The sequence below is a fragment of the Sebastes fasciatus genome, chromosome 8, assembly GCF_043250625.1.
Source record: "Sebastes fasciatus isolate fSebFas1 chromosome 8, fSebFas1.pri, whole genome shotgun sequence".
Taxonomy (NCBI): domain Eukaryota; kingdom Metazoa; phylum Chordata; class Actinopteri; order Perciformes; family Sebastidae; genus Sebastes; species Sebastes fasciatus.
In genome coordinates, this window is record NC_133802.1 from 14,633,488 (window position 1) to 14,661,029 (window position 27,542).

A 27,542-nucleotide genomic window follows, 5' to 3' on the forward strand; every position below is an offset into this window, starting at 1 on the left:
TCCTTCCCCCTCAAACTTCATCACACAGGGCTGGGCAATATGACGATATATATATCTATCTCGTTTCTATTGCGATATAGGTTACATTTATTTGTTTTTTCTCTATAATTTCACTTAAAATTATGTTTATTTTGCACTCAAGTTCTTAAAATGAGAAAATACTCTGTGCTTTTCATTTGTCAAGCTTTTAATGCACAGATGAGTTTACAAAAATAGGTTTACCATGTGGTTATTGCATAAAGATATTTATTTATTTACTGCTTCATTCATCGCCGTTCTTTGGCGCACAGAAGCAGCAGAAAACGTTCCTCTTCAAGGTGGACAAGAATCTTCGGATTCCTCTCTTCTCCCTCTTCTTGGGCTCAATGGCCCCTGCAAATTATAAGTATAGTCGGTGTTTTAATCGTGAAGTCATGATGCATGAAGGAATTACTGTAAATGGAGAGTGGAAGGAGGGGTGGAGGTGAATATTTCCTACCAGGTGTGTGAGAGGATTCTGGACTGTTTTCAGGAGCCAATGGGATGATCACGCTGTCCAAGTCCTCAAATGGGCTGTCTTTGTTACTAGAGAGGCCGCTATCAGTCGAATCACTGACCGATTTTGAGTCTCTAGCATCCTCATCCTTTGGAGAGTTGTATTCCTCATCCTTTGGAGAGTTGTATTCCTCATCTTTTGGAGAGTTGTATTCCTCATCCTTTGGAGAGTTGTATTCCTCATCTTTTGGAGAGTTGTATTCCTCATCTTTTGGAGAGTTGTATTCCTCATCCTTTGGAGAGTTGTATTCCTCATCCTTTGGAGAGTTGTATTCCTCATCCTTTGGAGAGTTGTATTCCTCATCCTTTGGAGAGTTGCATTTCTCATCCTTTGGAGAGTTGGATTTCTCAACCCTTGGATGGTGGGATTTCTTCTCCACAGCCTGGGAACTATATAAACACACATATACACGGAGTCATTGTTGGTCCATACTAGAACAAAAAAGCATTGCCTGTCCAGATTAGAGGGAAATAGGGACATTATCTTTTTGATGGCAAAGGCGCGCCTGCCGTTACTTCTTTTGATAGCATCTATAATAGTTCAATGAGGTGAATGGACATTTGCTATATATCTAGTGTGGTGTATTTTGCTGGCAAACAGCAGGAATTTCATAAATGCTGTTACAGGTGATTGAGAGGGGGGGCTTCCGAGTTCTCAAGCCATGCTGCCCATTTGACGTCTGAGACACTGTTACCACTACCTGCCATTTCTCACATATTCTAAGTGTTGTGGTAATGAGTATCTAATATAAATGGACTTCTAAAAAAAGTCTATTGTACTTGTGTATTGTAGCTGATGCGCTAATTCCACATTCGGTAAATGTCCAGCTGTGAAGTGCATACGACATGTTAAAGGTGCAGTGTGTAGGATCTGGCGGCAGCTAGCAGCGAGTTTGCAGATTGCATAATAAAAATAATGTAGTGGAGTAAAAAGTGTATCCCCCTCTGAATTGTAGTGACATAGAAGTATAAAGTAGCATAAAATGGAAATACTCAAGTACAAGGGTGTCAATTTTTTACCTCAACCTGCAATAATCTCAATAAATTGATTCTTTATTCACATGTAGAATCGAGTAGTATTGACGAATCAAGTTCGAGCAGGCTTTGGTTGACTGAAGGTAAACTGTCCGTATGGAGAGCAAAAGAGGCGGAACGAATTGGCCGAAATGCAATCTGGGAACCCACCAGCTATCATTTGACGATGATTCAGCTTTTTATATCGGGCTCCTTAGCAGCTAAATGTTCCACTATGTTCCCCAGCTACTCTACTCTACAACTAACTGTGTAACTGAGCAGGTAGTGTACAGTTCTACCTGCTGCGGTCAAAAATTATGCTATGAGTGGTGAGAGTGAACCAAAACAGTAAAGTTGTGGGTCGGACAGCTAAACATACCTTTAGAGTCAGAAGCATGCCGAGTCGAGAACAAGTGTTTCAAACTGATTGTACAAAAATATGCCCTTACTACCACACAATCCAAAACAAAAATATAAATCATCACTTACCAGACATCAACCTTGGTCTCTGCAGGGCTATTTCTGACGACCACGACTGTGGACATTGTGCTGCCAATGGATAAATTTACACTTTAATTATGATGTTCAAATTGCACACAATTCACATTACACCAGCCAGTAAAATAATCTACAATCCCTACTGGTGTCTGATAACCTTTGTGCCAAGAAGAGGCCTAATATCATACAGCCACACTTACCACCCTTTGTTGACATAGCTCCCCGTTATGAATGGATGTGCCAGGATTTTGTTTGGGGTAATCCTCTCCTTGGGATCCATCTGAAGCATTTTGTCCATCAAGTCAAAACAAGCGCTCCTATCAGCCTCTTCTGCCTTGTTTCCTCGGAGTATGTTCATCTAAATTGAGTAAAAATTAACATTAAACAAAATAATCCTCCTGGTTCATGAAAATTGTGAGATTTATTTTGTGGGCTCCTCTGCAAGCAACATCTACTTGACAACCTACCGTTGTCAGCTCTTTCAGAGAGGGAGCCTGGTATGCCCTGTGTTCTTCTGTGCTCTGGCTGGTTTCCTTGGAAAACTGTTCTGGCGTCTAAAAGAAGACAAAATCTACTTGAGTTATCTCTTCATCAGAGTTACCGCTTTTATACTAACGGAAAATGTTCTTATAGAGGATAGTTCATGTTTGGCTAGTGAAGTCAAAGAAGGTTGTGATACTATACCTTCATTGTCCATTCCGTGTTCATGAAGAAATTTGCTCTTCCTCGATAGTAGAGCTTTGTCCTTCTCCCAGCCTTCACAAGTTTCTGCGGAACTTCACCCAGGAGGTCAGTGATGTAACGCAGCTGGAGACAAAACACAACGAAACATCATTATTGACTACTTTATAAATGTTAAGCCATGCTCGATGGCTTATGGATTGCAATGTTGGGTGGGCTGTCTGTCAGTCGGTCAGTCGGTCGGTCCACCACTTTGGGCCAGACTGAAATATCTCAACATGAATGATTAACATGAAATGTATTGTAGATATCCTCCCAAACTATGAACACTACCGGCTTTGGTGATCCTCTGACTTTTCCTCTAGCGTCACCATGAGGCTGACATTTGTGTCTTTGAGTGAAATGTCTCAACAACTACCGAATGGATTGCCATATTCATGTTGCCCTCAAGATCGTAATGACTTTGGTAATCCTTTCTCTTTTAATCTAGCGCCACCATCAGGTCAACAATTTCATTTGCCCAATACCTTGGTTCATGACTAAATACTTGTACTTTGTGTTTAGTGCTAATTAGCAAATATTAGCATGCTAACATGCTAACCAAGATGGTGAACATGGTAAACATTAAACCTGCTAAGCATTAACATTTTAGCATTTAGCTCAAAGCAGCAATGTGCTTAAGCACAGTCTTGCAGAGCCTCTAGCTGTAGAGTAGTTGTCTTCTTAGCACTTTGTTTGGTGCGACTCCACTTAAAGAAGCCAATGTATTAAAAGTGACGAACCTTTTAATATTAGTATACAGTATGTCAAAAGAAATATTACTACATACATTAAGAAAGATATAGAAATGAACCAGCAATAATACTTACCACATCATACTCATGAACCCCCGGGAAAAGTGAACAGCCGAGGGAGAGCTTGGCAATTATTGTGCCGAGAGCCCAGACGTCAATGGCCTCAGAGAATGGGTAGCCCAGAATGACTTCAGGAGACCTGCATGTGGAAGAACAGCAACAAATAAATGAAGAACACTGTCATGTTTAAAAGCATGAAAATACAACTCTGGCCATTGCATAAATTGCCCCAAAATAAGAATGCACAGCATCAATATAAGGATGCCAAGTGGGCCCTTGAATTCAACAATTTCTCTCGCACTTATAGAAAGCTTTTCAAGCAACTCTGTTCAATGAGGCTTGGCACGATGTTTCTTTATCTAAAAAGCTGAAACATGATACTGGGGATATTGGGCTTTTCTGACCATAATCCAAGCTCAATAGATATATAGCACTGTGCTGTACAGTAAAACAAATTTGGCCAAGAAATTATGACAATTATTTTGTTAACATGAAAGCACTCCAGCTCTGACGAGAGTTTGGGAGTGCACCAAACTAAGGTATCAAGTTTCATTCTTTTTAGAAAGAGCAATGAAAAAACCTTCTAAGGGAAAATACTACATACAGAAGAAAATATTAGAAATACATTCCAGCAGAGAGGTGTACATTAATATCAATAAATGGCAGGAAACTTGAATCCAAGCAATTCTAATACAAAGGTCTCACCTGTGCAGCAAAGGCTGAACAACTTGTCCAAGCCAGGTTTCAGATTTCTGCAGAGCCAAGCCAAAGTCAATGAGCTTCACCCTGAACGGCTGCTTCTCGTGATCCACCAGCATGATGTTGTCCAACTTCAAATCTGTATGGATCAGACCGACACTCCTCAGGGCAGCTAATGCTGTGGCCAACTGCAAGTGAAGTCAGTCACAGAATATATGTAAATAAGGATGTGCCAGAGTGGAAAACCGATAGAGCTTCAAATTCTATCTACTATCTGGTATACTTACATCTTTGATAATGGTCCTTATGCCATCCAATGGCAAAGGAGCCAATTTTCTGCGAGCCATGAGGCGATGGAGGCTGATGTCCAGCATCTCAAACACCATGTAGGCAGTTTCTTTTCCGTGATGCCAGTCAAGGCATTTGACGATCCTGGACTCATCAGGGTCCAAACATCGGAGCTTTTCCAAGATGAATATCTGGGGATAAATGACAAGTTTGAAACAGTCATCAACAGTTTATGTGATTGCACATATTCATAATGACTCAAGCAATGTCATTAGTAAAAAAAAGAAGCTCACCTCCCTTCGGTCGTAGAGCTGTGAAAAACTTTTTTTTTTTAAGAATTTCACAGCCACAAATTCCTTGGTGTCCCGTTTGTAACATCCTACGACCTTTCCGTAGCTTCCCTCTCCCAGGACATTAAGGGTTTCGTAGTTGTCTGAGATTGATCCTACTTCAGTGTCCATTTCTGCAAATAAAGCTGAAAGCAAAGTGTGAATATGTTATTTCCAATGTCCATAATTTAATGTTTGCCTGCCTCAATAAGCGTTTTAATTAGTATTTTAAAGCCCCACTGTAATGATTTTAATCAGATTACCCAGTGTTTGCACAGACAAATACTTTTCCAGCTTGTTTTGATTGCCACCAAAGAACATTTTGAATTGAGGTGAACAATTAATCTAAGTACACTGTACTTAAATTATAGAGGTAATTTACAAGAAGCCACCTGCTGTTCCTTCCCCCATGACTTCTTGTTAATTAAAACACTTCAGTTATAAATATACACTAAGATACTAATGTTGTATATTTCACTCGTCTTTCCACTAAGTAGGGCTGAGCGATATTTCAATATGATAATCCAACGTCTTTAAATGGAATCATATCGTGACTAAATCATATATTGAGATATCATGATTTACAATTACGTTGTCTAAACGGATAATAACGAGCACATACTAACTTCAATTTCTCAGAAAATCGGAATTGATAAGAATTCTGCTCTTGGGAATACCCCAGTGTACTTAAATCAAACTATTGGGTAACACTTTATAACCATTATTTATAAATGGTAAATTGATAGTTAATTAAAATTTAGTTAATAGTTATTTTACTGTTAACAAACCATTCAATTATTATTAATAATATTTACTAATGTGTAAATATAAGTTATTAATACTAGTGTTATTTTAACAGTTTATTGTTGCACACATAACATTTATATACTATATTAAGTATTTGTTAATGATTATGAAATTATTGGTAAACCTTGAAGAAATTGTTTGCAAACATCTATAAACATTGCATAGATAGATGGACCAAATATTTTGTTAACGGTGAATAATTGTTTTTTAAATCATCTATAAACATTATTTGGATGGCTGTTATAAAGTTGCAACTGATGATTATAATACCTTGTTAAATGGTTAATAATACTTTGTAAAGCATCTATAAATATTATTTAGATAGATAGTTAATACTTGGTCAATGGTTAATAATTGGTTTCTGGCCCATCTATCTATTTAATGTTTAAAGATATTTTACAAACCAATTCTTAAAAGTTCACAAATAAATTGGTAATCATTAACGAATATAGTACTTTATATAAAATGTTATAATGTGTGCAACAATAAACTGTTAATAAATACTTTACTAATTTAATCAGAAGGTAATTGTTATTGTCTCCTATCAGCTATGATACAATATCAAATTTGTAAACTAATTATTTAATGTTATGCAAAATAATAAGAAAGTAACAGAAATTATAGCATTACTAATAATTAGTAAACATTAATTATCATTTCATTGCTTTTTAACAGTAAAACAATTATTAACTGAGTTTAATTAACTACCAATTTACCATTTATAAATTATGGTTATTATAAAGTGTTACCTGAAAAATACTCAGTACTTTTTTTAATTTACACAGTATACAAAAATAGACTTTATATATATAGACTATTTATTTATTGAATTACCCAAAAATGATCTATATCGTGATAAATATCGTTATTGAGATATTAAATTATCTATATTGGGATAGAAGATTTTGGCCATATTGCCCAACCCAAAAGTTACAGATTCACTTGACCCCAGAGATTCAGAGAGAAAATAAAATAGTGACTTAACTGTTATCAGCTACAGAGGTTCTCGTGATCAGTTCAGTTGTTAGAGTGATCTCAGCTGGATTTCAGTGGAGAAGTTTGGTCCAAAAGTTGCTTCTTGTCCAGTTGTCCAGAGCAGACATACAGTATATGTCTACGGTCCACATTCTTCTATTGGCTGTGATCTCCCAAGCACACATTCCAAATTCCATGGAATGTGTGCTTGTGAGATCACAGCCAACTAACAATTATCATTCTAGAATGTTGATGATGTCAGAAATTAATTGGAACTACAGATGAGGTTTTAAACTAAAATGTTTTTAGAGACCATTTTGTGTGACATCACGACTACGTCACGGTGTTAGCTGGAGGAAAAACAGGAAAGACTGAGGCAAGGCCTATTGAAAGAGGCTTGTACGCGATTTTTGAGCGCGAGGGTATGACACATGCGCAGTGGAACTGGAGCTGCGGTCGTGCTTTGCTATTGGCTCAATTTCGGGGAGTGTAGATGAGATTTTACTGCGCATGTGTCATACCCCATTTACCAAAACCTGTGTACCAGTCTCTTGCAATAGGCCTTGACTTGAGGCTAACACAAGAAGAGGGCAAAAGGTTACACATTGAAAATGTTTTCATGCTGTGTTGTTTGGGTGCCAGAATACAGATATCACATACATCTGAGAATGCAAACTGTGATTCGAGGCTCTAGAGAGCTACAATATCGGCGAAAACGTTTCAGAGATGGAAAGTAAAATGTTGCAAATATTTAACCGCCTGCTAACCGCAGCCGTGAGTCGTTGGCTGCGGTTAGCAGAAGGCTGAATATTTGCAACATTTCACTCTCCATCTCTGAAACGTTTCGCCGATATTACACTCTTAATAAAGATGTGTCATTTCCTGACACAATTAATGTGTAGATAGCAAAATAACACATTTTGTGTCAATTTCTGCAACTTATGTGTTGCATGTGTGGCACTGGGTGTGCTAACTGACAAAGAAATATTAGCCCCCCTAATTTTTGAACATATTTTGAACATTATTGCATTCAGTGAAAGCTAGGACTCAAAAACATAAGGTATGCTGTGTCACTTACCTGTGCTATTCTCCTATGAGGTCGTTGTATGTGTGGTTATGTGTATTCCTGCTAAGCACAGTATGGTCAGCAGAGGGTGTAGTGCATTAGTAGCTGACACCAGTGAAGAAGTTTTTTTTTATTTCAAAATTACAGTATACATAGTAACAGCAGAAAACATTAAAAACATTTACATACAAAAGAAGCATAGCGAAAACATAAACAAAGAGCTGTGCCAAACATAAAAGGACAACAGAAATGAAACAAAACAAACATAAAATAAAAAAAACACAATAAAAATAAATAAATAAATAGATAATAATAAAAAAGACCACGTGAGAGTATGACAATAATTTCACTTAAAAACATTAAAGATATTGCATACATTCATTATTTTCATTGCTTTTTTGTTTTGTGAGGAATACATTGTTGACAGATATAATTCCATTTCTTTCATAAATATCAAGAAATTAGGCTTTTTTTTGGTAAATTTACACTTGTGAATGTGGAACTTCGCGAGAATTAAAATTAAATTAATAAGAAAGAAATTAAATGCATTACTGTTTTTGTCACTGTAATCATAGCAGCCAAATATAATATTCCTATTGTACAGTGCTCGCCAGTGAAGAAGTAGTTGCCAGTAGTCAGTATGTGATGAGTGAGTTCAAGTATGGACGCCACCGAGAGTGCTCCTGAAGTTAACAGAAATTAAATGTGAGCTACGCATCATTCTTATCCGTGTAACACATGCTTGATCCTCTTCAAGACACCCAAACATGTTACGCTATTGGCCAATCACATTGCACATCCACCGTCGCTATGGTAACCCGCTATCCCTGCGCCTTTGGGAGACTACTGAAGATGAAGAGTGACAGTGGACGTGATGAAGATGAAGAGACACTGTGGACTCACGTCAATAATGAAGTGTGGCAACACATCCTATTCACGTGAAACATAGCTTGGAAAAAAACACAATAAAAATAAATAAATAAGTAGATAATAATTTAAAAAGACCACGCGAGAGTATGACAATAATTTCACTTAAAACATTAAAGATATTGCATACATGCATTGTTTTCATTGCTTTTTTGTTATGTGAGGAAGAAATTGTTGACAGATATAATTCAATTTCTTTCATAAATACAAAGAAATTAGGCTTTTTTTTGTTAAATTTACACTTGTGAATGTGGAACTCGGCAAGAATTAAAATTAAATTAATAAGAAAAAATGCATTACTGTCTTTGTCACGGTAATCATAGCAACCAAATATAATATTTCTATAGTACAGTGCAATAGCTGAGAAAATGTTAACAATTATAACATTGTTGACATCTTTCCACAATTCACATGTATATTTACCTGACCAGAATAAAGAGAGCAAGTTTCAGGATGTGATTCATAGAAGGAACAACTTACATCTATGTCACTCTTTAACTTTTGTAAGAAATGTTTCACTGGATAGAATCTGTGGATCAACTAAATTAAATGACACCTCGTTTACCTTATTTGTTAGAAGGAACTTCTGCGGTAGGGACCAAACTTTCTTCCAGTCAATATCACTAACAAAATTACAACGATAGAATGTTGCTGCCGGAGTAGAAACCATGTTCACCTCAAGGTTTGATGGCTGTAGTGACCGCTATCTGACGTCACTACGTCAACGTCAGAGAGCCCCGATACTGTGAAGTTATGTCGCTTATCATTGAGCGGGCTGAGACTGCTCTAAGCTTGTATATTTCTTGTTTTAAGCAGCTGACATGTAACAACACAAACAGTTAAGATCTGTAGTAGTAGAGCTGTTGGCGGTGGAAGTTGTCTTCGTTTAGCATTGCAGAAAATTTAAGTTTTAAGCTCAGTAAACGGAGCTAACCTTGGCTAAGCTAACGTTAGCACCTTGGCGCCATTTTGTGCCATAACAGAGTCACTACTGTTTCACATCTTCTATTTTCCACCCTGATGGTCGCTGTGTTTACACACCGTGTCATAGCGGTAGCATGTAGCTACATGCTAATGGGTTAGCTACATGCTACCGGGTTAGCTCTGTATCTCCATGTAAACAGAGCCATCTGCTCTCAGCTGTCTGCTCTCAGCTGTCTGCTCTCCTCTGGGATGATTCTGTCGGTCATTTCTCACAGATGGATCTGTAAAGACAGACGTAAAACAGAGTGTATGTTTACGGTTTACAGAGTTGATGCATGAGGTAAACACTGAGCTAACTAACAGAGATATAAATAGTATTATTTACCTGAGAGAAACCGTCAGGAAAACCTGGAGTCTGGACCGCAGATGTTCATCATGTGTCGCCGATTTCTGATCAGATTCCTCCGGTAACGTGCGCTGGGTGAAGTTTCTGGTTTATAAACTTCAAAGTGGTTTATAAACTTTATTCTAGCTCCTCTCTCTCCACTCCTCTCTCCAGAGCTTCTCCGGGAGGGAGGGGGAGATAGTGATGCTGTTGTTGTTGAGGACGTTTGATTGACAGAAAATGCTGACCAATCAGAGCAGAGTGGGAGGAGACAGGCTGTGAATCAGGGGTTTTCAGACAGAGGCTGAATTAGGCTCTGAGGCAGGCAGACTCAGGCTGCAGTATGAGAAGAATAAAGGGTTTTTTGAACATTGCAGCATGTAAACATGTTCTAGTGCAACATTAAAATACATCTATGAACCTGGAAATGAGCATAATATGAGACCTACAGAGCTACAGACACAGAAATCAGCACTTTTGGAAATGGGCTGAAACAGAGGTTATAGAGACATGCTGGAATGCATGATCTGATTGTTTTTTTGAAAAAAAAACTTCAGAGACATGGTTTGGAGGTGTCTGAGACCTATAATAACTAGTTTAAATGGAGTATAATATGTGACCTTTAAGTGAACCAGATGAAAGATTTAATCTTTATGAAGTGGGGAATGGGGAAAATGTGCCGGTGCTTTTGATCCTTTGATAGATAACGTTACCGTTGTTCGTTCATTTGACGTGCGTCTGCCCGTCCACCATTTTGGAGCAGTTACCCCAAAGTGGCGGACGCTAGTAAGCGGCATTTAGAAATGCAAACTTTACTACAACATGGAGTGTAACTCGATTCATTTTGAACCTATTTTCATGACATTCAGTTTGTTATAAACTTGAGAACTTGAACATGATACTAGTTCAGTGTTTCCTCTGTAATTTTAATGCTGTGGTGATTTGTGCAATGTTTTAGTTTTGTCTCATATCTGTTGCTGTTTGGGTCTGAGTTTAAAGCCCAGATTATAATGTTAATTATATCATTACATTTTGTATTGAAACTTTTTCCTTTTTCCTCTGCAGTAACCTAAACGGAGCTGTCTGCAGATGACCCTCATCCACCACCAGACCCTGGACTACTGGCTAAGCTGGTGCTTGTATCCATCTATAAGACTCCCAATTAGTTATCCCAGGTATTCACTGATATGAACTTTGAGGTTGAAGTGGGACTTGGAAATGGTTAATAATCCAACATGAAAATAGTAATATTAGATCTAATTAACACATGTACGTGTGATTGCTGTTTCCTATATCAGCTAGATATAGAGTTTGGAAGACTGTTTGATGGGAAGGCAGAGATGTTCATCGGGAGGTGAGAGTCGTCCATTTGGAGAAGGGTGTGTCGTCCCCCTTTTTGGATCAGACTGGAAGCCAGAATGATGGTAAATAGTTTTAATTTTATGAATCTTTTACTATCCCGGATTTGTAAAAAGAAAATATATATCTATAATATATAACCATATAATAGGGTACTTTATTAAAGGGACTGTTGGTAAGAATCAGAAATGCTTGTTAACAGCGACACCTGTGGCCGTTAAGTCAACGAAAGTCAGCGTCGGGCTCGCGCTTGCTCGCTCTAAATAGACATGACCGAGCATCGGTCAAAACAGTGAGGCGACACACGTCAGCTAAAACCACAATATCACTCTATATTTCACCTGCTTGGCAGTAATGTTAGCTGACCAGACGAAGGTCTCTCCATGAATCAATGCTGATCCTAGTGTTGGCTTTTCCTGCTTCAGCATCCCGACAGCGGCCGAAAGGAACAGGGGAGACACCGGCACTCGGTCGGAGACGATAACGTTTCTCGCTGCGGAGCCCCGTCACTTCACAGGACATGGGAAACCTCTGTTGGTCTGGAGGAGCTGCAGCAGTTATTTCTGCACAAACGTCCACTGTACATTCACCAGATATTCTCAGAGCTACGAAGTCTTCTGCAGTGTGGAGTGAGCGCGCATGCACTTGAGGTGGAGCGAGCTGAGTGAAGGCAGGCAGGCAGGCAGAGGGGCAGAGTACAGCAGAGACTCCGGCCCTGGAGACCAAAGCTACGGTCTCCCGCGTACTACGTCCGCGGCCAACACTGTTTTGCAAGACGGGCTTCACTAGATGTAACTTTGCGGTTTTGGTGCTTCCGTGTAGTTTGTGTTGGAGTCTGAGTCTGAACAGCGTAGCCACATGCGAGCGCGCATATGCAAGCGTGCATGGGACACCGACCCGGGTGATTTATACGTACGTGTAAGAAGTTACAAACAGTCCCTTTTAATTAAAATATCCACCGAATGTAGTAATTTTACATTTACAGAATCTTTTGCTTGTGCTCTTTTCAAATAGATGAGCTGTGCCACAGTATACTGCAGGTTCTCACACACCTGCTTCCACCAACGGCTTCAGGAAGGGGTGCAGCAGTCTCAACCCGATGCTTTGGAAGTCAGCTATGTCATACTTACTGGACTTTGTACCGGTATGTTGTTTAAAGGAAAAGTTCATATTGTCCCTCATAATGCCCAGTCAACATCAGTGGAATTGCTTTATAAACTGTTATGGGATCTGTCTTAAAGGGACTGTTTGTAACTTTTATACTGACTGAATAACAGACTGGATCCCGAACCCGGTATGAAGCGGATGTGACGTTGTGCGCGCTCGCGTGTCGCTCCTCTCTTCCGCTCTCTTCAGCTCATATAAATGGATAGCTAACGATAGCTCACTGTTGGTTAGAAATGGAGTCTGCCCAACGCAAACAAACGACCAGCATCCACCGCAACTCAGACTCCAACACAAACTCCAGGGAAGCACAAAAAAAACAAAGTCATATCTAGTGAAGCCCGTCTGGCAAAACGAGAAAGTGACCGACGTCGGACGAAAACTAGGATCAACATCGGCCGGTCCTTCGATTCATGGAGGGAACTACGTTCGGTTTTGGGTATCAAAAAGGATTCCGAGCTGGCAAAATTCCTACTGGACAGGTAAGCTAATATTACTGCCAAGCATGAGAAATATATAGTGATATTGTGGTTATAGCTGGCTGATGTTGATAACGTTAGCCTAGTCGCTAACACGGATGAATAGCTAGCAAGCTAACGTAGCAAACTGCCGTCTAGTCAACAACAAATGATGTAACGGTATAAAGCAAATGTGGAAATGTGTTTTCTACTAGCCACGAGCTATTGCGTTCTACTAGCAAGGCAGAAGAGGCCACCTATCTATAACGTCAGCTAAGTTGTGAGTAGCCTGGTTACACGGCACGTATCTGGTGTTAGTTGCTTTGTAACATCAGCTGATAAATGACTTTTTAACGGAAAGCCAGCTGACTTACCAGCCAGATCAGCACGCGGAGTGGGGGTTGAACTATGTGATGAACTTGTGAACTTGTTTTGTGTGTAACATCAAGTCCATGGACCTTTTGGGGGATTCTGTACTAGTGGATGAAGAACAGGCAAACAGCCTTCTGAGCACCGTGTAAGTGGAACAGATGTCTTCACCACATCCTGTCTTCTTTCATGTGTATTTTACAGCATGGTATTGATTTTTTTGTCGTCATTTTTTGCTATTGTAGAATTGAGTTGGAGGACCAAGTGGCTTCAGACAAATCTGATGTCGACTCTGCCCCCCCATCCCTGTGCGGTATATATTATAGTAATATATTGTCTAACATGGCCGGATAAATACCCAAAAGGTATAAACAGTCCCTCAATCCTCTATTTTTGATAACTTCCATGTGTATTTCATTCTGCATATATGCATTTTACAATATTTGTTTTCCCCACAGAGAGCTGGTGGTGCCTTACAGAAGGCCATTGATGGACTCTCCATTGTTGGTCTTGAGGAAAGTGTACTGGACATACACAACCGTGGGGATGCGCCAGCACAGGAACAAACTGATGACGCAGAGCAACTCTTGGCCTGTAACATGCCCTCCCTCCCTCGCCCTGAGCGAGTCATTTGTGAAGGGGACATCATTGACCAGCCTGCATGCATCACATACGAAAGCAGCTTGATGCAACTGGCCACCTTCCTCCAGTTGCCCATCAAGAAATGCTATTACAGTGACCACCAGACGGGTGCTGAATGCGATGGTGTTCCACCTTTTCAGGTGAAGCTTCGTTCAAGGGGTACTGCAACCATTGCGGAGTGGGTGAGTTTACTTTCCTAATATCATCTACTTTTTCCCATTCAAAGGATTGCACCACTCATGACACAATGAGCAGCTGCTCTCAGAGGGTTTATTGCAGCAGCCTGCCGCTAAACGAGCTCCTCTGTTTGGTGATAATGTCGTGCAGAGGATGGCTGGCGTTGTCCAGTAAGGCCAGCATGCTGTTGAGTGTTCTTTCCTCTGCCACCTCAGTCCAGTTTGTTGTCCAGCTCCTTGATTTTTTTTTCTTATCTCAAATGTGATTTACTTTGTTAAATATTGTGTTTTGGGGTTATAACCCATGTTAAAGAAGTGTGTTTCTCTTTTCTCAAGCTTGGGACCAGCATCCTTTCGCTTTATAACAGCGATGAGAGATCCTTGAGGACCCATTAGCCACAGCCAGTGTGCATCAGCCTCTGACCAGCCAAGCACACCAGTTCGTCATTGTTGCCAGAAGTGACAAGGTCGCCATTCCACTGCATGATGACAGCCTAACCTGTGCCTTGGATAAGCTGCTCAAGTTTATCTGGGTATGCAATGTTGCTTATCACACTCAGCTGGCTTAATTATTCATCTTTCTTGAATATATCCATGACTTGCCAGTGTCAAAGACTGAGAGACAATCCAAAGTGGTGGAGCTCTTTGGCAAGCTTCAGGCTTTGGCCTAAATCAACTTGGCGTGTATCATTGCCGTATACTGTATGTAAACAGACAGTTCTTGGTGAGATCAGGAAACTTCGCTGGCATCTCCGTGTAGTACATTCACAAGAGCAATCTCGCAAGATTACTGTGATGGTTTTAAGGTAAACCAGATTTATATCAACCCTAGATACAGTATAAGGTTTTATAAAGAACAGTTAACTTCATGAATTTATCTTCAACTGTTTAATTTCATGAAATGTTGAGTAAATGTCTTTTTGTTTGTTGTTAAAATAATAATAAAGAATTCTCAAAAATTCCAAGTGACATTTTCATTGTTATAAAGTGAGATTTGTGATTTTAACTGTAAGTTTGAGCAACACATGAATGTGTTAATATTTGCACACATAACTCTGTTAGTATTAACACATCATTACACATCTCTGTGTTAATCTAGCTGACACAGTTACTGTGTTAATATCCTTGACACACTTAATGCGTCACAATTAACATAACATGTGTTGACCCAAATTCAACTAATTGATGTGTAGGATTTTAACACAGGTTGTGTTGATATTGACACATCCTTTCTGAGAGTGTAGTTAACTATAGGCATCCAAAGATTTATACTCAATTTATCTTTACAGCGGACGGCTGGTCACTTCTGGCAGGGCCTTGGATTCATCCAGTAATAATTGGCCATCAGCTGTTTCCTACGGAGCTACAGTGGCATATCTCCTGCCTCAACTTGAAGAGCACACACTGGTGCTGTTTTCACTGCCCCTAATTCTTCCTACACACAGCAGCTTTCTTGCCTCTTCTACTTTTTTCTCCGTGTTAAACAGATTGGAGTGGAAAAATAAATAAAAGAAAACTCTGACTGTTGTTTGTGCGTATGCACCGAACAGCAGTTCGGAGTATTCGGCCTTCTTGGAGACCCTGAATGGAGTCCTGTAAGGGGCTCCAGTATGGGACTCCATAGTTCAGCTGGGAGACTTCAACGCGCACATGGGCAACGATGGAGACACCTGGAGTGGCGTGATTGGGAGGATCTAAACCCGAGTGGTCGTTTGTTGTTGGACTTCTGTGCTAGTCATGGACTGTCCATAACGAACACCATGTTCGAACATAAGGATGCTCATAAGTGTACGTGGTACCAGATTGATGAGATCCATCCAGAAATGCTGAAGGCTCTGGGTGTGGAGGGGCTGTCTTGGATGACACGTCTCATCAACACTGCGTGGAAGTCGGTGACAGTGCCTAAGGAGTGGCAGACCGGGTTGGTGGTTCCCCTGTTCAAAAAGGGGGACCAGAGAGTGTGTGCCAATTACAGGGGTATCACACTACTCAGCCTCCCTGGTAAAGTCTACTCCAAGGTGCTGGAAAGGAGGGTTCGGCCGATAGTCGAACCTCGGATTGAAGAGGAACAAGGCGGATCCGTCCTGGCCGTGGAACAACGGACCAGCTCTTCACTCTCGCAAGGATCCTGGAGGGGGCCTGGGAGTATGCCTATCCAGTCTACATGTGTTTTGTGGACTTGGAGAAGGCGTATGACCGGGTCCCCCGGGAGATACTGTGGGGGGTGCTGCGGGAGTATGGGGTGAGGGGGGCACTTCTCAGGGCCATCCAATCCCTGTACGCCCACAGCGAGAGCTGTGTTCGGGGTCCTCGGCAACGAGTCGGACTCGTTTCCGGTGGGGGTTGGCCTCTGCCAGGGCTGCGCTTTGTCACCATCCCTGTTCGTGATATTCATGGACAGGATATCGAGGCGTAGTCGGGGGGAGAAGGGTTTGCAGTTCGGTGTACTGAGGATCTCATCGCTGCTTTTTGCAGATGATGTGGTCCTGTTGGCATCATCGGTCTGCGACCTCCAGCACTCACTGGATCGGTTCGCAGCCGAGTGTGACGCGGTCGGGATGAGGATCAGTACCTCTAAATCTGAGGCCATGATTCTCAGCAGGAAACCGATGGATTGCCTACTACGGGTACGGAATGAGTCCTTACCCCAAGTGAAGGAGTTCAAGTACCTCGGGGTCTTGTTCGCGAGTGAGGGGACTATGGAGCGTGAGATTGGTCGGAGAATCGGAGCAGCGTGGGCGGTATTGCATTCGCTTTACCGCACCGTTGTGACGAAAAGAGAGCTGAGCCGGAAGGCAAAGCTCTCGACCTACCGGTCAATCTTCGTTCCTACTCTCACCTATGGTCATGAGGGCTGGGTCATGACCGAAAGAACAAGATCGCGGGTACAAGCGGCCGAAATGGGTTTCCTCAGCAGGGTGGCTGGCGTCTCCCTTAGAGATAGGGTGAGAAACTCAGTCATCCGTGAGGGACTCGGAGTAGAGCCGCTGCTCCTTTGCGTCGAAAGGAGCCAGTTGAGGTGGTTCGGGCATCTAGTAAGGATGCCCCCTGGCACGACCAGCTGGGAGGAAACCACAGGGAAGACCCAGGACTAGGGGGAGAGATTATATCTCCACTCTGGCCTGGGAACGCCTCGGGATCCCACCGTCAGAGCTGGTTAATGTGGCCCGGGAAAGGGAATTTTGGGGTCCCCTGCTGGAGCTGTTGCCCCCGCGACCCGATGACGGATAAGCGGTTGAAGATGGATGGATGGACAAATTAAAAAAAGTTATGATGAACAGTATTCATCATACTAAATAATAATAAATAATAATTTTACAAAAAGGACTTGAACATTGTATTGATAAATTACAGTCCCATTTTCTTTACGCCTCCTTCCCCCTCAAACCTCATCACCACTAGGGCTGAGCAATATGATGATATATACTGTATATAAATATATATATATATATGTATATCGTTTCTATTGCGATTGTAAGGGACCAAGCAGTGAAGCAACGAGGAAACAGGAGTTGTTGAAATAATTTGGGCTTTTTATTCAGCCAAAAAATAACAAAACATTATTAAACAATAATTGAATACCTAGGTCTAACAAAAAAGAGGTTAAAGTAATATAAAAATACTTATTCCCACTATTAAACCAGATGTTAACTGAACAAAAACTAACCTAAACAATGAACCATGAGGGCAGATATATATAGGGCTTAGCCAAACCAAAATAGAACACAAAGGGGTAAACAAGATGGACACAAAATATAATTAAATACCAAGCAGAACTAACTACAACCAAATCCCCCCCATAACATTGCAGCACTTGGTTTGGCCCAGTTTGAGTCCTCATGGCAGCACTTGGTTTGAGTCTTCAGCCACGCCCCTATCTCCACCAGGAAGTCAGCTCCCCCAACAGCCAACTCAAACAAAGAAACAAATGATTAATATAACAAATAATAATATGTGTGTCACAGTGTTAATGTGTGAATCTAAACTATATAAGGTTAAACACAAATAAGTGATGTTAATTGTAAAGGTATAGTTGGCTGCAAATTAAATGAACCTGTGTAGGTAGTAAACTAATGAGATGAGAGAGTGTGAATCGGAATGATATTACCCTGTGTGGCTGTGACCATCACAGCGATATAGGTTACATTTATTTGTTTTTTCTCTATAATTTCACTTAAAATTATGTTTATTTTGCACTCAAGTTCTTAAAATGAGAAAATACTCTGTGCTTTTCATTTGTCAAGTATTTAATGCACACAGGAGTTTACAAAAATAGGTTTACCATGTGGTTATTTTATAAAGATATTTATTTATTTATCCTGTTTATTCCTCCCACTCCCACTAGCCTTCCCATTCCTTTATCACTCCTCACTCAACTCCATGCTGTTGTAGCTGACTTCGAAGTTTGTCTACTTCCTTTTCCACCACGGTGCAGCAATCAGCAAGAGGTAGCGTGAAAGTATTGTATCGGCGGCCCTTCACAGGCCACCAGCCAATGCTCCCACACTCTACTCTCCAGCGATTATCAAAACCACAGGCTCTTATTCAGGTCAATTTCATTTGTATAGCCCAATAACACAAATCACTTGTTTCAGGGGGCTTTACAATCTGTACAGCATAAGACACCCTCTGTCCTTTACAGTACGACCCACCATCGGATGAGAAAAAACTTAACCAGAAAAACCCTTTTAACAGGGTAAAAATGGAAGAAACCTCAGGAAGAGCAACAGAGGAGGGATCCCTCTTCCAGAACGGACAGACGGATAATATGTGTCGGATGGAGTGGTTGTGGAGTGGTTCTTCAGGAAAAATGGCTAACCAGTCTGATTATTGTCAAGGCCTATTGAAGGAGACTGGGTCACGCGTCATCGCCGCGTCATATCTTTGGTGTACAACACATGCGCAGTAAAATCTGGTCTGCACTCGCCGAAATTGAACCAATCGCAACGCACTACGCAGCTTCAGTTACACTGTGCATGTGTTATACCCCAAGACCCGTGTCTGCCCGTGTCCCAGCCTCCTTCAATAGGCCTTGATTATTGGGACTCCAAGTCACAGACGTGTAGCTTCTGGTGGTAGCTTTCTTCCTGGACTATATTTTGGAAGGCTGTTGAGAAAAGGTTGTGGAAATGTTGGTGTCATTAATGACATTTGATTCATAGACATGGCATTAACGTTTTTAAATGATTAAAAAAAAATGCAGCACAACTTTCAAATACAGCATCACATGTTAAGTTGTACTCATCCTAGTTTGCATACCTTAGTAGGAGTAGGAGTTCTTCTATGACAGGCGTTTATGGTCCCCTTTGGTCTCAGCCGTTCACCGGTCAGTGACTCTTATCGAGGGACTCGCTGTTTCATTCATCGCCGTTCTTTGGCGCACAGAAGCAGCAGAAAACGTTCCTCTTCAAGGTGGACAAGAATCTTTGGATTCCTCTCTTCTCCCTCTTCTTGGGCTCAATGGCCCCTGCAAATTATAAGTATAGTCGGTGTTTTAATCGTGAAGTCATGATGCATGAAGGAATTACTGTAAATGGAGAGTGGAAGGAGGGGTGGAGGTGAATATTTCCTACCAGGTGTGTGAAAGGATTCTGGACTGTTTTGAGGAGCCAATGGGATGATCACGCTGTCCAAGTCCTCAAATGGGCTGTCTTTGTTACTAGAGAGGCCGCTATCAATCGAATCACTGACCGATTTTGAGTCTCTAGCATCCTCATCCTTTGGAGAGTTGTATTCCTCATCTTTTGGAGAGTTGTATTCCTCATCTTTTGGAGAGTTGTATTCCTCATCCTTTGGAGAGTTGCATTTCTCATCCTTTGGAGAGTTGGATTTCTCAACCCTTGGATGGTGGGATTTCTTCTCCACAGCCTGGGGACTATATAAACACACATATACACGGAGTCATTGTTGGTCCATACTAGAACAAAAAAGCATTGCCTGTCCAGATTAGAGGGAAATAGGGACATTATCTTTTTGATGGCAAGGGCGCGCCTGCCGTTACTTCTTTTGATAGCACCTATAATAGTTCAATGAGGTGAATGGACATTTGCTATATGTCTAGTGTGGTGTATTTTGCTGGCAAACAGCAGGAATTTCATAAATGCTGTTACAGGTGATTGAGAAGGGGGGCCTACGAGTTCTCGAGCCATGCTGCCCATTTGTCGTCTAAAACACTGTTACCACTACCTGCCATTTCTCCCATATTCCAAGTGTTGTGGTAATGAGTATCTAATATAAATGGACTTCTAAAAAAAAGTCTACTTGTACTTGTGTATTGTAGCAAGTTGCGCTAATTCCACATTCGGTAAATGTCCAGCTGTGAAGTTCATACGACATGTTACCTCAACCTGCAATAATCTCAATAAATCGATTCTGCATTCACAAGTAGAATCGAGTAGTATTGACGAATCACGTTCGAGCAGGCTTTGGTTGAATGAAGGTAAGCAGTCCGTGTGGAGAGCAAAAGAGGCGGAACGCATTGGCCGAAATGCAATCTGGGAACCCGCCAGCTATCGTTTGACGATGATTCAGCTTTTTATTGGTTTAAAAAGAGCTTGTAAACTGGCTACTTGTGAAACAATCCGGTCGTACACGTTGTCTCTCAACTCCAGTCTCACGTCTCAAGTTGCTAATCGGAAAGTAAACAATGAGCAGCTCACGGAAAAGGAAGTCTTGGCTTGGATATCCGCTGGCTACACCGGAAACCCAGAAATATAACCAACATTATGGAGCCACATTATCATTCATTTGTAGTCGTGTTTCTGTCCACCTGATGAATGTATGTCCAATATTTACTCTCTTTTAGCTCTCCTAGAGGAAATATCGGGCTCCTTAGCAGCTAAATGTTCCACTATGTTCCCCAGCTACTCTACTCTACAACTAACTGTGTCTGTCTGCCATTTGGTGCTGAGCAGAAGTTAGAAGCATGCCGAGTCAAGAACAAGTGTTTCAGAATGATAGTACAAAAATATGCCCTTACTACCACACAATCCAAAACAAAAATATAAATCATCACTTACCAGACATCAACCTTGGTCTCTGCAGGGCGCTTTTTGACCTCAACGACTGTGGACATTGTGCTGCCAATGGATAAATTTACACTATAATTATCATGTTCAAATTGCACACAATTCACATTACACCAGCCAGTAAAATAATCTACAATGCCTACTGGTGTCTAATAACCTTTGTGCCAAGAAGAGGCCTAATATCATACAGCCACACTTACCACCCTTTGTTGACGTAGCTCCCCGTTATGAATGGATGTGCCAGGATTTTGTTTGGGGTAATCCTCTCCTTGGGATCCATCTGAAGCATTTTGTCCATCAGGTCAAAACAAGCGCTCCTATCAGCCTCCTCTTCCTTGTTTCCTCGGAGTATGTTCATCTAAATTGAGTAAAAATTAACATTAGACAAAATAACCCTCCTGGTTCATGAAAATTGTGAGATTTATTTTGTGGGCTCCTCTGCAAGCAACATCTACTTGACAACCTACCGTTGTCAGCTCTTTCAGAGAGGGAGCCTGGTATGCCCTGTGTTCTTCTGTGCTCTGGCTGGTTTCCTTGGAAAACTGTTCTGGCGTCTAAAAGAAGACAAAATCTACTTGAGTTATCTCTTCATCAGAGTTACCGCTTTTATACTGACAGAAAATGTTCTTATACAGGATAGTTCATGTTTGGCTAGTGAAGTCAAAGAAGGTTGTGATACTATACCTTCATTGTCCATTCCGTGTTCATGAAGAAATTTGCTCTTCCTTGATAGTAGAGCTTTGTCCTTCTCCCAGCCTTCACAAGTTTCTGCGGAACTTCACCCAGGAGGTCAGTGATGTAACGCAGCTGGAGACAAAACACAACGAAACATCATTATTGACTACTTTATAAATGTTAAGCCATGCTCGATGGCTTTTGGATTGCATTGTTGGGTGGGCTGTCTGTCGGTCGGTCGGTCAGTCGGTCGGTCCACCACTTAGGTCCAGACTGAAATATCTCAACATGAATGATTAACATGAAATGTATTGTAGACATCCTCCCAAACTATGAACACTACCGGCTTTGGTGATCCTCTGACTTTTCCTCTAGCGTCACCATGAGGCTGACATTTGTGTCTTTGAGTGAAATGTCTCAACAACTACCGAATGGATTGCCATATTCATGTTGCCCTCAAGATTGTAATCACTTTGGTAATCCTTTCTCTTTTAATCTAGCGCCACCATCAGGTCAACAATTTCAGTTGCCCAATACCTTGGTTCATGACTAAATACTTGTACTTTGTGTTTAGTGCTAATTAGCAAATATTAGCATGCTAACACGCTAACTAAGATGATGAACATAGTAAACGTTAAACCTGCTAAGCATTAGCATTTTAGCATTTAGCTCAAAGCAGCAATGTGCTTAAGCACAGTCTTGCAGAGCCTCTAGCTGTAGAGTAGTTGTCTTCTTAGCACTTTGTTTGGTGCGACTCCACTTAAAGAAGCCAAAGTATTAAAAATGACGAACCTTTTAATATTAGTACATGTCAAAAGAAATATTACTACATACATTAAGAAAGATATAGAAATAAACCAGCAATAATACTTACCACATCATACTCATGAACCCCCGGGAAAAGTGAAAAGCCGAAGGAGAGCTTGGCCATCATTGTGCCGAGAGCCCAGACGTCAATGGCCTCAGAGAATGGGTAGCCCAGAATGACTTCAGGAGACCTGCATGTGGAAGAACAGCAACAAATAAATGAAGAACACTGTCATGTTTAAAAGCATGAAAATACAACTCTGGCCATTGCATAAATTGCCCCAAAATAAGAATGCACAGCATCAATATAAGGATGCCAAGTGGGCCCTTGAATTCAACAATTTCTCTCGCACTTATAGAAAGCTTTTCAAGCAACTCTGTTCAATGAGGCTTGGCACGATGTTTCTTTATCTTAAAAGCTGAAACATGATACTGGGGATATTGGGGTTTTCTGACCATAATCCAAGCTCAATAGATATATAGCACTGTGCTGTATAGTAAAACAAATTTGGCCAAGAAATTATGACAATTATTTTGTTAACATGAAAGCACTCCAGCTCTGACGAGAGTTTGGGAGTGCACCAAACTAAGGTATCAAGTTTCATTCTTTTTAGAAAGAGCAATGAAAAAACCTTCTAAGGGAAAATACTACATACAGAAGAAAATATTAGAAATACATTCCAGCAGAGAGGTGTACATTAATATCAATAAATGGCAGGAAACTTGAATCCAAGCAATTCTAATACAAAGGTCTCACCTGTGCAGCAAAGGCTGAACACCTTGTCCTGACCAGGCTTCGGATTTCCGCAGAGTCAAGCCAAAGTCAATGAGCTTCACCCTGAATGGCTGCTTCTTGTGATCCACCAGCATGATGTTGTCCATCTTCAAATCTGTATGGATCAGACCGACACTCCTCAGGGCAGCTAATGCTGAGGCCAACTGCAAGTGAAGTCAGTCACAGAATATATGTAAATAAGGATGTGCCAGAGTGGAAAACCGATAGAGCTTCAATTCTATCTACTATCTGGTATAATTACATCTTTGATGATGGTCCTTATGCCATCCAATGGCAAAGGAGCCCATTTTCTGCGAGCCATGAAGCGTTGGAGGCTAATGTCCAGCATCTCAAACACCATGTAGGCAGTTTCTTTGTCGTGGTACCACTCAAAGCATTTGATGATCCTGGACTCATCAGGGTCCAAACATCGGAGCTTTTCCAAGATGAACATCTGGGGATAAATGACAAGTTTGAAACAGTCATCAACAGTTTATGTGATTGCACATATTCATAATGACTCAAGCAATGTCATTAGTAAAAAAAAAAAAAAAGATCATCAAAAAGTAGCTCACCTCCCTTCGGTCGAGGTGCTGTGAAAATCTCGTTTTTTTTAAGAATTTCACAGCCACAATTTCGTCGGTGTCCCGTTTGTAACATCCTACAACCTTTCCGTAGCCTCCCTCTCCCAGGACATGAAGCATTTCGTAGTTGTCTAAGTTTGATGTCTTGACGTCAGTTGCCATTTCTGCAAATAAAGCTGAAAGCAAAGTGTGAATATGTTATTTCCAATGTCCATAATTTAATGTTTGCCTGCCTCAATAAGTGTTTAATTAGTATTTTAAAGCCCCACTTTAATGATTTTAATCAGATTACCCAGTGTTTGCACAGACAAATACTTTTCCAGCTTGTTTTGATTGCCACCAAAGAACATTTTGAATTGAGGTGAACAATTAATCTAAGTACACTGTACTTAAATTATAGAGGTAATTTACAAGAAGCCACCTGCTGTTCCTTCCCCCATGACTTCTTGTTAATTAAAACACTTCAGTTATAAATATACACTAAGATACTAATGTTGTATATTTTACTCGTCATTCCACTAAGTAGGGCTGAGCGATATTTCAATATGATAATCCAACGTCTTTCAATGGAATCGTATCGTGATTAAATCATCTATTGATATATCATGATTTACAATTATGTTGTCTAAACGGATAATAACGAGCACATACTAACTTCAATTTCTCAGAAAATCGGAATTGATAAGAATTCTGCTCTTGGGAATACCCCAGTGTACTTAAATCAAACTATTGGGTAACACTTTATAACCATTATTTATAAATGGTAAATTGATAGTTAATTAAAATTTAGTTAATAATTATTTTAGTTTGTCTGTTAACAAACCATGACATTATTATTAATATTTACTAATGTGTAAATATTAGTTATTAATACTAGTGTTATTTTAACAGTTTATTGTTGCACACATAACATTTATATACAACATTAAGTATTTGTTAATGATTATGAAATTATTGGTAATCCTTGAAGAAATTGGTTTTTAAATCATCTATAAACATTATTTGGATGGCTATTATAAAGTTGCAACTGATGATTATAATACCTTGTTAAATGGTTAATAATACTTTGTAAAGCATCTATAAATATTATTTAGATAGATAGTTAATAATTGGTTTCTGGCCCATCTATCTATTTAATGTTTAAAGATATTTTACAAACAAATTCTTAAAAGTTTACAAATCAATTGGTAATCATTAACGAATATAGTACTTTATATAAAATGTTATAATGTGTGCAACAATAAACTGTTAATAAATACTTTACTAATTTAATCAGAAGGTAATTGTTATTGTTTCCTATCAGCTATGATACAATATCAAATTCATAAACTAATTATTTAATGTTATGCAGATGGATGGATGGTTATGCAAAATAATAATTAAGTAACAGATATTATAGCATTACTAATAATTAGTAAACATAAGTTTAATTAAATTTATAAATGATGGTTATTATAAAGTGTTGCCTGAAAAAATACTCAGTACTTTTCAAGTATTTAATTTACACAGGAGTGTACAAAAAATAGCCTTTATATATAGACTATTTATATATTGAATTACCCTAAAATGTGCTTTATCGTGATATATATCATTATTGAGATATTAAATTATCTATATTGGGATAGAAGATTTTGGCCATATCGCCTAGCCCAAAAGTTACAGATTCACTTGACCCCAGAGACTCAGAGAGAAAATAAAATAGTGACATACTTGTTATCAGCTACAGAGGGTATCGTGATCAGTTCAGTTGTTAGAGTGATTTCAGCTGGATTTCAGTGGAGAAGTTTGGTCCAAAAGTTGCTTCTTGTCCAGTTGTCCAGAGCAGACATACAGTATATGTCTATCCACATTCTTCTATTGGCTGTGATCTCCCAAACACACATTCCACATTCCATGGAATGTGGAATGTGTGTTTGTGAGATCACAGCCAACTAACAATTATCATTCTAGAATGTTGATGATGTCAGAAATTAATTGGAACTACAGATGAGGTTTTAAACAAAAATGTTTTTAGAGACCATTTTGTGTGACATCACGACTACGTCACGGTGTTAGCTGGAGGAAAAACAGGAAAGACTGAGGCAAGGCATTTTGAGAGAGGCTTGTACACGGTTTTGAGCGCTAGGTTATGACACATGCGCAGTGGAACTGGAGCTGCGGTCGTGCTTTGCTATTGGCTCAATTTCGGCGAGTGTAGATGAGATTTTACTGCGCATGTGTCATACCCCATTTACCAAAACCTGTGTACCAGTCTCTTGGAATAGGCCTTGACTTGAGGCTAACACTAGCAGAGGGCAAAAGGTTACACATTGAAAATGTTTTCCTTCTGTGTTGTTTGGGTGCCAGAATACAGATATCACATACATCTGAGAATGCAAACTGTGATTCGAAACAAAGCTCAACTTCTGGCGCTGCACGCCGTGATCTGTGCTGAACCATCGGCGAGCACAGCTCAAACTGTGCTGTGTTGCAACTCACGAGCATAGACAGCTCTCATTTGATGTAGCTCTATTGTTGTCTGGGTGGAAACAGTAGGGCTTGTTCACGCTGTACAGCGTCAGAAACGGGTTGAGATAACGAATGGGAAAAATAGTCTGAAAATTTGCCATAAATCAGGAGAATTGTGACCCTGGGAGGAAACCAGGAGAGGACAATGAAATCCGGGAGCCTCCCGGGAAAATCGGGAGGGTTGTCAAGTATACTTGCTAGTCAACGTTAACTAACATGTTTATAAATCTTTTCTGCCTCCATAAAGATAAATGATGCTATGACACATATATACGATCATTGTTACTATAGACAATAAACAATGATTGGCCTGAATAAAAAAAAATGTTTAAATTGGTCAAATATTTGTATATATAGTATGTCACATATAACATAACTTTTATCACACAAACATAATTGCATCTCATAGGGCCTTTTCCATTTCTGAGTTTTAAACGGCTCGATTCCTCTCCTCGACTCCTCTCCTCGCGTCTTAGTCCCGCCCACTGGAGATACGAGCGAAGGAGGCGAGGAAGAGACACGAGGAGAGAGGAAATAATATGTTTTAGGAGAACTGAGACATCCTTTCCTCTGAAGCGTCACATGAAGCGATGTCCGTTCCTGATGACAGCAGCAGCTGATGACAGCAGCAGCTGATCACAGCTGGATCAGCTGTCAGTCGGCTTTAACAGCTGTTTATGTCTGAACTGATCTAAAATACTTATAAAGACACACAGTTATTATCAGCAGTGCTTTCTCTCAGTATCCTGTTATCTGTTTAACAATGAATGCACATGAATAACAGCTGCAGTCTGTATTTATACTGTGGACTGAGTCCTGTTTACAGACCATTTCAGCATAATGCACTATGGGGCACAATGCCTTTATATTAGTTATTCATTATTAGCGTCTGTATATATTGATATTCTGACACTGGAAATTATTTATTGGGCTAAATGTTCAGGGAAAATTGAAATGATGTCTGTCAAACCCGACAATCAGGAATTATCAGCCTCACATGTGACTGAATGGAAATG

General features: G+C 40.2%; 1 protein-coding gene across 3 annotated transcripts; it reads right to left on the reverse strand.

Moving 5' to 3' along the window:
- Positions 1-180: 180 nt before the first annotated feature.
- On the reverse strand, positions 181-25,880 carry LOC141772567 (homeodomain-interacting protein kinase 1-like). 3 transcript variants are annotated; one of them, XR_012594917.1, is made up of 12 exons: positions 25,729-25,880; positions 24,010-24,194; positions 23,697-23,888; positions 23,417-23,598; positions 22,727-22,850; positions 21,862-21,984; positions 21,645-21,731; positions 21,378-21,535; positions 19,958-20,024; positions 19,723-19,885; positions 19,409-19,616; positions 18,439-19,256 (listed from the first exon to the last, which is right to left on the reverse strand). XR_012594917.1 is itself a non-coding variant. In XM_074643679.1 (11 exons), exons 3-11 carry the CDS (start codon positions 5,027-5,029, stop codon positions 263-265), a joined length of 1,590 nt encoding a protein of 529 aa, XP_074499780.1. In that variant the 5' UTR covers positions 5,030-5,043; positions 6,690-6,730; positions 25,788-25,817; the 3' UTR covers positions 181-262. The 3 variants fall into 3 exon arrangements, 2 of the variants coding, with proteins under 2 accessions (XP_074499780.1, XP_074499779.1); XM_074643679.1 differs by lacking the exons at positions 18,439-19,256; positions 19,409-19,616; positions 19,723-19,885; ... (6 more) ...; positions 23,697-23,888; positions 24,010-24,194 and adding exons at positions 181-372; positions 479-924; positions 2,247-2,404; ... (5 more) ...; positions 4,862-5,043; positions 6,690-6,730 and having other exon boundaries at positions 25,788-25,817; XM_074643678.1 differs by lacking the exons at positions 18,439-19,256; positions 19,409-19,616; positions 19,723-19,885; ... (4 more) ...; positions 22,727-22,850; positions 23,417-23,598 and adding exons at positions 216-372; positions 479-924; positions 2,247-2,404; ... (2 more) ...; positions 3,597-3,720; positions 4,287-4,468.
- Positions 25,881-27,542: the final 1,662 nt, after the last annotated feature.